The 12,051-nt window shown below is 33.6% G+C and overlaps 2 protein-coding genes across 3 annotated transcripts in view; one reads left to right on the forward strand and one right to left on the reverse strand.

Annotated features, from left to right (window-relative positions):
• Nucleotides 1-12,051, forward strand: part of LOC308655499 (uncharacterized protein) — a gene marked incomplete at its 5' end in the record, with an annotated part of 119,175 nt that overhangs the window by 31,644 nt on the left and 75,480 nt on the right. The gene's annotated exons all lie outside the window — the stretch shown is intronic.
• The window catches only part of PLPPR4 (phospholipid phosphatase related 4), a gene marked incomplete at both ends in the record, with an annotated part of 36,970 nt that overhangs the window by 13,887 nt on the left and 11,032 nt on the right, over nucleotides 1-12,051 (reverse strand). For both annotated transcript variants that reach the window (XM_081308521.1, XM_081308522.1), the window contains one exon: nucleotides 1,455-1,640. In XM_081308521.1, coding sequence (XP_081164647.1) covers nucleotides 1,455-1,640 — 186 coding nt within the window. The remainder of the gene's footprint in view (nucleotides 1-1,454; nucleotides 1,641-12,051) is intronic.

Raw genomic sequence — 12,051 nt, forward strand, 5'->3', positions numbered from 1 at the left:
ATTTTATATATTTTATTTCTAAACATATCAATAGTAATAAATCTGGGCACTATATCTCAATTAGGAGAAGTGGGTTTTGTTGTGATAGATTTAAAGAGAATATTCTTTCTTGTCTGACCAAATGACTAAGTGATATATATATATGTATATATATATATATATATATATAAAGTTTTAATGACATAAAGATACTATTATTTGGAGCCATTTCACCCTCTAAAATGTTTCTCTGAAAGTCTCAGCTACTTCCAAGGACATCATGAATAGTTCTAATCACCCTGGAGTCACTGTAGTTTGAATAACTCATTAATTTACAAAGTGTTTGAGTCCTTTTAAGTATGATACTAAAGTTGAGTGGAAAATTAATTTTCAGTTTTATCTTCTGAGAATATTTTATATAACTTGTTTATAGTATAATATCACATTATGATTATTTAATGTAGGAAAAATTTTAAAAATAAATTCATAGCTATATGAAAATAATGGAGTTTAGAATGTTTTTGCAGAGTTTTCTAAAACTGCTGATGTAGAAACCCAATAAGCCAATTTATTAAAATATCTTATGAAAACTCTATTTAAATGCAGCTTTTAATTAATAATTACTTTCTCTGACATTCACGAGTATCAGCAAAGCAAAATGAGAGTTTCTACTAGTAGGAATGGATATTATTATCCTTGAAACATGTTTCTGGTTCTTTAGATAGTAGTCTAGGGACAGAAGAAATGGTGAAAAGGCTTGGCTAATTTTATTTATTAATGAATTTATAAAAAATGTGTTATTTGTGATATGTGCTAATACATAAAAACAACTATGTTTTTAATTCATTTCCAGTAGATACATGTTTTTAAATGTAAATGTCTATTCTGAATCTAAAATATCTTATTATGTATGTGCTCTCCAGGAATCTCAGTTGTATCCTTGTTAGAGTTGTTGAACCTCAGTGGTCATAATCAATAAAAAGTCTAATCTAGTTAAAATGAAACTGGAAATGATATAAAAATTCATTTTTGAGAAAAAAAATGTGTTGGTTACTTAATTATTTTTTCCAATTTTCCAGACTTCAGATAGCAAATAAACACATGAAAGGCACATTAATTAGAAGTGCCTCAGAAATGTTAATAATAGCCATTCAAGGAGAATTATCCAATTAAAATTTTTCATAATGATTTATGTAAATCTTAATCTATTTCAACAGCTAGTAAACATTAGAGATAAATACATGTCCTAGATGTTTACTACATGCTTACTACATGTAGTTTATTAATTAACAATGTGATGCTGACAAAATATGTCAAAGACACGATCTTCTGAGATTTAGAGTTTACTTTTTATTTGTTTTAAACTCATTTATTACACAATGTGATACTTTTTAGTTTTCTGGGGCTGATAAAAAGAATTATGTTGCGTGTGTGTTTGGGGCGGAGGGTGAGGGTGGGGGGAGGGGGATTCTTACCGTAATTGCAGGTCCAGCAAAAGCCAAGCTAAGCAACATGAGGAAAGGAATTGCCTCCTGGGTTGGTTCAATATAGGGCATGCTAAGACTCCGGTCATAGCAGCTGAATCCAGAGTGTACAGGTTTGAAGACATCCGTGAGTTCAAGGAAATAGAGGCTAACCACAGAGGATGCCAATATAGGCAACTGAGAATGAAGGACATAGAAGGTCAATTTAGTCTTACATACAAGACTTACAGATAATCAGTACATCTTGAGGTAGGAAAGAGGTGGGTTTCTCCTCTTCTCTCATCACACCTGTTTGGTGTAGAATTAAATGATTCATGAGTTCTGTAGTTTCCACTTTCAAAATGTATCCCTAGTTCATCCATCTTTGCCACCAGCCTACTATGAGCCTCTTGTCTCTCACCTTCTAATTGGTGTTCCTTGCCCATTCTTTGCCTCCCATCCCACCCATTCATTTTCCACACAGCATTCCAAAAGTTCTTCTAAAAATATGTCAGCTTGTACTACTCCCTATCTTTAGCACTCTAATGGTTCCCATTCTACTTGGATAAAAATCCAAATGCCATACCAGGGAATGCAAGTTTCTGCTTTTTTACCCTTACTTCCATTGCTTTTTCTTCTTGTACTACAATCTCATCACTCCCCGGCTCCTTGCCCATTATGGTCAAACTAGTCTTCAGTTTTGTCCTGTGACAGTCCAATTCATTCATGCTCAGGTCCTTTGCACTTGTGATTACTGCTTTCTTTCATGTTCTTTGCCTGACACTTTGCATAGCAGGCTTCTTTTCATCATTTAATGATGTCATACCTCTCAATCTAGAGCAGTCTTTGATTCAATTATCATCTTATTTGATTTTTCCCCCTGGCACTTATCCTTACAGAAACTTCCTTGTTAATTTAATATTTAACTTACTCCCCCCCCCCCCGCCCAGATTTCCAAATATCTTGTTAAAATAAGTGCTACACAAAATAAGAATCTATCTGTATTATTTGTTATTAAGTTCCCAGTGCATAGAATTTTTCCTGGCACATGGTAGGCATTTAATACATTATTTAATAATTTAATGAAGCAATAAATACTTGTTGATAAACAACTAATTGAATGAAGTATAAGCCTTAATTTATTTTAATAATTAGGTTAGACTTAATAGAATTAGCAAATAATAGTACAGGTCACCCTAAAATAAAAACTTCAGATAGCAACGAATAATTTTTAGTAAAATTATCTTTCAATTATTGCATGGGACAAACACACTAAAAATTACCCATTGTTTAACTGAAAGCCTAATTCACTCTTCATCTATGTATCAACTAAACACAATGTGTTTTCTAGAGTTTGTGTAGAATTTTTAAATTATTTCTTTAACCCCTATAGTGTGCCAGGCACTCTGCAGGTGCTAGCTTTAATGTAATAAACACAACATAGGACTGGCCATCAAGGAGCATAAGTGTAGTGAGAGGCCTGCTCTCAGCTAAAGAGAAAATATTGTAAATGCTTTGCCTAATGTCAGACCTTTCAGAACCTGAAAATTCAAACTTTCATAGCATTGAAAGAATTGTTTCATTTAAGGCTTTACTACTTGCAGAAGAGAGGATATTTACTGAGCCATATATATAGCAAAGGTGTTTTATAAAAAAAAAAGGATTAAACATTCAGCATTTAGTTTTTTAAAAATAAATTAACAAGATGGCATTAAGCCTTTTATTCCTAAGAGGAATGTTAGTAATGAGGCGAACATTAGGTTTGTTGGAAAAATGAGTAATGTATGATGATTAATCTGGCATTGTCTTTCTGTTTTTTAAATGGGTGATTTCCAGAGAACAGTATGCCAAAACATGTCTATTTTGTCTTATTCATGATCACTTGATCTCTACAAATATCTAATCATTTCTCCTCTCCTGAAATATATAAGAATAGATGCTTTGGGTATTAACCAATAAATCAGCACTTCATGGTACACACTAGTGACTGAAATTTTCACGTAAATCCCCATAAATATATTTTAGTTTTAATTTAACAAATATTTCATATGGCACTTATTATATATGATATAACTTGCATTAATTTGATTCATTAGTAGTAAGCTCAGTTAATTTAAAATTTTCTACTGTGAAAGAAATAGGTGCTATGGCTTTCCTCGTTTTGCAGGTGTTTAGCAATCATCTGTAGTAAGTGGTAGAGGAGAATTCCAGTTCCAAATTCTTATGTCTTGGCCACTATTCTATATCTCCTTTACAAAAATAGGAATAGAGGGTTAAGATAATAAAACACAACTATCATCAACAATGGGGGTACTGTTTAGTTTAAGACTTTCTATTTGAAAACTTTAGTTAAAAATACATTCATTCATGTGGAATTAGGCCCCAACTTCCTTAATAAGACTCCTGTAACACAAGAATTAAAATCAAGAATCAATAAATGGGATGGATTCAAACTAAAAAGCTTCTTCTCCACAAAACAAACAATCTGTGAGGTGAATATAGCATCTTGGGAGCAAATCTTTACCCCTCTCACATCAGATAGAGCACTAATCATTAGGGTATATAAAGAACTCAAAAAGCTAAACACCAAAGAAACAAATAACCCAGGCAATAAATGGGCCAAGGACGTGAACAGACACTTCTTAGAAGATGATGCGCAATCAGTCAACAAATACATAAAAAAATTTCATCATTACTAGCAATTAGAGAAATACAAATAAAAACCACTCTAAGATTTCATCTCGCTTTAGTCAGAATGGCAGCTATTATGCATACAAACAACAATAAGTGTTGGTGAGGATGTGGGGGAAAAGGTACACTCATACATTGCTGGTGGGACTGCAAATTGGTGCAGCCAATATGGAAAGAGTATGGAGATTTCTTGGAAAATTGAGAATGGAATCACCATTTGACCTAGCTGTCCCACTCCTCGGGTCTATACCCAAAGGACTTAAAAACAGAATACTGTAGGGACAGAGCCACATTGATGTTTATAGCAGCACAATTCACAATAGCTAAGCTGTGGAACCAACCTAGATGCCCTTCAATAGATGAATGGATTAAAAAAATGTGGCATATATACACAATGTAATATTACTCAGCATTAAAAGAGAATAAAATCATGGCATTTGCAGGTAAATGGATAGAGTTAGAGAAGATAATGCTAAGTGAAATTACCCAATCCCCCCAAAAAATGCTGAATGTTTTCTTTGATATAAGGAGGCTGATTCATAGTGGGATAGGGAGCTAGAGCATGGGAGGAATCGACAACAGGGCAGAGGGGTGGGAGGGGAAGGGAGGGGGCATGGGGTAACTAATGATGGTTAAATGTGATGATCATTATTATCCAAAGGACAGGTATGAAGCCACAAATTGGTGAGAATATACTATGTATACAACCAGAGATATGAAAAACTGGCTCTATATGTGTAATAAGAATTGCAATGCATTCTGCTGTCATATATAAATTTTAAAAATTACATAAAAATACGTATCACTTACTATAAACAGGCATTATTTTAAATATATGGTTTCTATAAATTAGCAAGCATTTTTTCTATTAATCTGAATGTTAAATATTTCATTTTTATACCAAATTCCATGATTCACTTTTTTCCCTCTTCCCTGGATGCCTTCTTGGGTTTTCTACATGTATTTTGCAAGTGGGAATCAAATATGAGATTTTCCGTGATCACCCAAATGATATTTGACCATTTCATTTCTAATGCACATGCCCAAGTAAAGTGAATTAGATTTCTTTTGAAGAAAGTGGAACAGAATTTTACCAACATAACAAATCAGAAAAGAAAATAAGTTTTCCTTAGTAGATACAGATTTACCTTTGCACTTTATGGATAACTACTTTAGAACCTGCTTAATTGTGCCAAAGATATAGCCAAGGAATGAAAATGCTATTTTCTAGTGTGTGTGTATGTGTGTGTGTGTGTGTGCTCATACATGAGCATGTGTGCATGTGTGTGCTTGTGTGTACGTATGTGTATAAGTGGTAAAGAACACTTAGAATTTTACAACTGTAGCAGAACCAATGGAATCATATGACTTTCAACACAGCATGAAGTTCTATCACCAGCTCTTTCCCTTTTATTACCAGGATAACCTTGGAAACTTTTCCTTACATTTCAGTTTTCTCATCTATGAAATTGAAACATTGATAGTACCCATCACCACAGGACAGTTGAAAAGATGAAATGAGGTATTGCAAACAAAATTCAACACATCTGGAATAGAGTAACTTACAGTAGTCTACTTATCTGTGGGAATATTTTGGAATGTGTATTTCTAATATGCTTACTTCAAAGGTATATTTCATTTTTTTGGAAATTCTTTGCAACAGAAATTTCTTTTGAGTATAAGAAATTTAACAAACAGTATGTGCTATTTTGGCATAAATACAGAATTGACATACACATAATAAGATTACCTAGACTTATTTTGATTGCACTTAAGATAAGATTTTGAACAGGAGATTCAGAGATTATTAAAGGCATATACAGACAAGCATTAGGAATTTTATTCTTTTGTCATGATGTAGCGAAGAAAAACATGTGAATCAAGTTTTTTTTTCTGTAGCCATACAGAATAGAGAAAATACTTGAAGATTAGAAAAGTGGTTTTCAAAATGAAAAGACTGATTCTTATAACAATCATATGCTAAGAAACGTATGAGTGAAAATAATAGAGCAATTTTTCAAAAAAGAAAGTAGAACTTTCAGAGGATAGAACAAATAAAAGAAAGGTATTTTAAAAATCACATTTGGTATATAAATTTGATTTTTCTGATGCCAATTTTTAGAAGACAAATCTACAAAGTGTATCCATTTTAGTGAAATATTTATGGAATCTACCATGTCATTTTTTCTAGGTCAGGCATCCTACTTGGTTTCAGCATGGTGATAATCAGGGCAAGCTTTACTTCTCATTTGGGAGTGTTCCTTTTGTGCTCAAACAGGAGGAACACAAATCAGTTCCATTCTTTACTTTTTACATGGCCATGGTGAATTCAGGGTCATATAAGTGCCTCTTCAGCTGATGGGTTCACAATCACAAAGGGCCAGTTAACATAGGGCACTGATGGCTCATTTGCTTATTTATCCTTTCCACACATCTGTTGAGAGTCTACTGGTATGATGCCATGTTTTAGAGCCTGGGAATATGGTCAGGATAAAAAAAAAAAAAAGTTCTCTTTTTCCTGACTATCTCCATTCTAGTTGAAGAAGGCAGTTAAAAAAAAAAAAAAAAAAAACATCAGGAAAAATACATTTTCTAAAGAAGAGGGATGTGGTCATTCAGTGCCTGGATTCTTATTTTAGATCAAGGAAGACCTGACTTAGTAGCTGCCATTGAAGCGAAGACTTGAATGTGCAAGAAAAAACTAACCATGTGTGAATCCGGTAAAGAAAAAAAAAAAAAACAAAATCAAACAGAAGCAGTGATCTAAGATGAAGTCAGACAGGTAGACTTGAGACTAGCCCTTGCAGAGAACTGAAGTCCAAGGTAGGGACTAGGATTTTATTCAAAGGAAGATTGGAAACATTTTAGAGGGTTGAAGCAGAGATGTCATAGGACCTGAATCGCTTCTGCGAAGATCACTGTGACTATTGAATTGAGCATAGACTATTGGGGTCTAAAAGTAGAAGCAGAGTGAATTTAGAAGGCTCTTCAAAACTCAATAAATATTTATTGAATACCTTGTAAGTGCTAGCACTTTTCCAAGTGTAAGGACTAAAGCAATAAACCAAGCTAGGAAGACTCCCTGGGTGATTGGAGCTACATTTCAGCGGATGCATGGCAGATCCAGAAATCCAGGCAAAAGATGAGATAGCTTTTACTATAGAATGGGAGCTGTAGGGAGATTTGCAGGTCTTGGATTTAATTTTGGACATATAAATGAAAGGACTTTTATAAAGTGATCATTGAAGAAGAGTTAACAATAAAGGTTGATTTGAAGGATTTGGGATGTAAGCAATTGGACAAGCAGTGTCATTTCCTGGGATGGGAAAGCCTGAGAAAATGCCAGGAAGAAGGAATCTATAGTTCTGTTTTGGAAATACTGCAATTGAGATATCTCTTGGTTATTTAAGCAGAGTTTCCAACAAGAGAGTGAAACACCATTTTGAAGCCAAATGGAGGTAGAAAGCTCAAGTCACTGGTACAGGATAATTTAAGCACTAGCGTCCTCACTATTGAAGAACAACACTTGCCCAAGAAATTTCAAAGTTAAATTAGCTTCATTTCAACATGAATAATGTCACAAGAAGTCAAAGAATTTAATTATTCAAATTGTTCAAAGGAATATTTTTATATTAATAATAAATTTAAAATGAGAGTCCTGGAACCAATCTTGATAATATCTTAAAATTTTTTTAAAAATGAAAGAAATTAAAAAGTAATACAGGGTATTGAAATTCAAATTGGAAGAAATATTAGCAGATCAAAGCAATTTTATTAAGGACCATGGCCAGGAAGAAGATTGTCTGTGGTCAACATACTAAAATGAGGTGATTTTCCATTTCTTACAGTACAGTCTTTAGTGACATTCTGTAGTATTTTTTTTTGCCTTGTAGCCAATAAATAAATGTTTCCTTCAAATATTAGCAATAATAGTACTAAAAATATAGTATAAAGCTTTATGGTTTATCAAGTGATATTTGACCTGATTGTAGAACATTCAGAATAGCTACAACAGATCTCAAAAACAGGTTATGAAAACATACTGATGTTATTTAGGTCTAGAAAGCTAAATTATTTTTCATACATAAAAACACACATGTAGATACACATTAAAAGGAACACTTTTACACTGTTGCTGGTGCTGTAAATTAGTATGATGACTATGGAAGTCACTATGGAGTCTCCTCAAAAGAATAGGCATGGAACCCCAGTAAGACCCAGCTATACCACTTTCTGGTATTTATCCTGTAGAATTAAATCATCTTACTACAGTGATACATGCATACTCCTGTTTATAGCAGCATAAATTCACAATTGCCAAACTATGGAACCTGCCTAGGTATCCATCAATAGATGAATGGATCAAGAAAATGTGCTATACATATACAATGGAGTTTTTATTCAGCCATAAAGAAAAATAAAATTATGGCATTTTCCATACTTTCTCATAAAAATTCTTACTTTCATATTTTTTTTCTCTCTGAAATCTCTACTCTTCATTCAGAATTGAGGACTCTACTTCACGTACTTCCTATGTACCTTTATTGAAGAAACTGTTAGTCTGTTTTTGATTGAGTTATTTTATATATGACTCATCCCTGTCCTAAGGTCAGGTATTTGAAAATAATTCACACAAATCTTTGAATGATTTAGGTATCCATTAAATATTTACCAAACTTAATTGAAGGAAATCAAGAAGTTACTATAAAAGAATCTAAAAACATGGATAATTACTTACAAATACATAGCCTGTGTTAAGGAATTAGGTGTCAAGTAATATGCTAAATTGAACAGATTGCTGTTAAGAATTAAACAGATTGCTGTTCAGTTTGTACCTTATAATGTCTAAGTATCTATTAGAATTCCCAATTTACAGATGAGAAAACTGAGGCAGAGGTGGATTACATAAAATGCACAGTATTCACAAAGACAGTAAATGAGAGCACCAGCTTCCTGCTAGGTGCCTGAGCCCAAGAAACATGCTCCAAACTGCTTCACTCATGGGTCTCAACCTACTTTCCCCCCTTTGCTGGTAGAATGGTTTTGATTCCCAAGTGGTGAGGTAGTCCTGTCAGGGATACCTGTAGATTGAAGAAGAACCCCCTATTGCTCTTAATTCTTACTCTTTTAAAAACACTTTTGCTGTTCACTTTCTCCTTGTCAACTAAACAAAAATCGCTTCTTCTGCTCAAATCTAAGATCTATTCTTTCTAGATCTCATTTCACATTGATTTACTAAAAGGAGAATATAGGGAGCAACTTCCTTGGGTAATTTAACATAATTTACAAGACAAAGACCCTGCCCAAGATGCATTCAGCAGCACGTCTCACTCTTAAGTGACAAGGCCAGTAATTGAAATCTGGTCTGTTAAGTTCCTGGAAGCATCCTGCTGATGCTTTGTCACATGTCGCCATCTGGCACTAGTCTACTGCTTTTCAGGAAAGGATAGCCCCAGGCTTAAATGGGAATGCCAGCTTAAAGGACAGACAGCACAGCACGGGATGGCCATGTGTGCAAGGGGTTTAAGTGGCACTAAATGAAGGGTGCAGGCTCCTTCAAATCACAATCTTACTGATAGGGTTTTCTGTGGTCTTGCAGGTTCTTCTTTGTGCAGTTTCTCTAAAGTCAGTCTTAGTTTTTATTTTTGGGGGAGCTTATATTTTAAGAGCCTTTAATGATATTTTAGATGTGGTCTTATTTTATCTTTACTTTTGTCTTCCCTAGGGAATTACTTCTAATATAAAATACCAGCGATTGAAAACACTTAAGGTTTTCCTGCTGTCAGTCCTTCCTCTGGGCCACCTTGTCTGATGCACTGAAATATCCTGCAAATAAAATGTCTTGGTCAGAGTAATCATCATATTGAATGGCAGTTGCTTACTTACTGCTTTTTCCTATTCAACAATGAGGTCTTTGAGAGCAGGGAAATGATCTTATTCACCTCTTTATTCCTGACATATTAGATGACCTCAGTGTAGAATAAGTTTATGTGTGAATAATTTGAACAGAGATGACAAATGTTTAGGAAGTTCTTGTAATAATAGTTTTAAAAAGTCCCCTTGTTAAAAAAAAAAAAGCCCTATGTAATTCTACCACACACACACACACACACACACACACACACACACACACATACACACACACACACACACCCCTTCTGCTTTGAATGTCTGGAAGTATAGTGATTTTGACAGTATTAAAAATAAAAAAATAAAAAATAAGTCTTTCAAATAGCAATAGTAATTAATAGAGAATGGCAACCAGACCTAATATATATGCTAGCTCTAATGAGAAAAAATCAGTTCTTCTATGTCCTAGCATCTGAATATGAACTACATCTTTACAGCTCTAAAAATATTAGCAACAGTCACTCACTGATTTAACAATAAAGTCTAAAATAATGATAAGTGGATGTTTTATTACCTGAGTATTGATCAAGCATTAGGCTTGGAGTAATAGGTTTTGTAATCATCAGCCTGAACCCCAGGTACTGAAGATTTGTTCTTCTTACATAATTAGACACTGAAGTATGTGCGTTGTGTTGGAAAGCATTTTGTTCTTTAAACCAAATTAGAGATTAAGACCTGAGGCTGGGGACCTGTATTTCAAGTGTCGAAAGTAATTTCTTTTAAATCCTTTTTTCTAGCTGTAATTTCTCTTCCTGCTTATAATATAGCTGACTTTTAAAAATACAGTAGTAGTAGTAATTTAATGTATTTTTCCAAGTACTATTTAAAGGACTTTACATATCTGAATTCATACACTCTTTACCACATCTCTTTAATGAATATACTGTTATTATTATTGCCACTTTCCTTACAGATGAAGGCACAGAGAAAGTGCATGACTTGTGGAAGACTAAACAGCTTGTTAGCTGGATTATAAACTCAATGAATCTGGCTCCTGAGTTCAAACTGGTGATTACTATACTACTGCCTCTTCCTAGAAACTTCTGCCACTGACCTATGCCTTGCATAAGACATAATAGCAAAAATAAATACAAAGACCACTTTGTTCTATATACTGTGAATACCATTCTAAATTTCTGCTGAGTGATATTGTGCATGTATTTTTTGATATCTTCTTTAAAAATTAAGATTTTCATATTCTCGGATTAGATATGGTTAATTTTTTTTCATATAGGGGAAACATACAGATGTATACCTAAGCAACCTTAGAAAGGAAACAAATAGTATCTTTGGGAACCTTTAAGTATTTCTTAATATCAAACAAAACAGAAGTTGAAAGAGAAAAATTGTTATTGTAATATGATAATTTCAGGTAAATGGGATGCAATTAAAAATTCTGTACTTGAGATACAACATAAGAAAAACAAACTTATGATTCTGAGTTTTAAAGTTACATATTACTTAAATATTATAAGTGTTTTGAAATTATTTTTTATATTGCTTACTATAATTAAGATCAATTTTATCATTAAACCATTTTGCTTAAGCACTATAAAAGTTATTTTTTGTTATGCAGTAATTGACCATTTTATTTAACAAATGTTTATTGAGTATATACTATGTATCTGATAGATTCTTATTTTACTTATTAATTATCCAGAGAACAGATTTCTATTTTGGAGAGAGGGGTGGGTACCAAGATTGAACTCTGAGGCACTCAACCACTGAGCCACATCCCCAGCCCTATTTTGTATTTTATTTAGAGAGTGGATCTCACTGAGTTGCTTAGTGCCTTATTTTGCTGAGGCTGCCTTTGAACTCGTGATTCTCCTGTCTCAGCCTTCTGAGCTGGGATTATAGGAGTGTGCCACCACACCCAGCCAGAGAAGAGATTTCTAATCTAAATGTGGGGATGAGAACCCAATACATTATCATGGGTATCCCTCCAGATTTGTCTCCTGCATACTTAAGTGCATTACATGCCTGCTTTCAAAATTAAAAATTTCAA

The sequence above is a fragment of the Spermophilus citellus genome (genome assembly GCF_964194105.1).
Source record: "Spermophilus citellus genome assembly, chromosome: 9".
NCBI classification, from domain to species: Eukaryota; Metazoa; Chordata; class Mammalia; order Rodentia; family Sciuridae; genus Spermophilus; species Spermophilus citellus.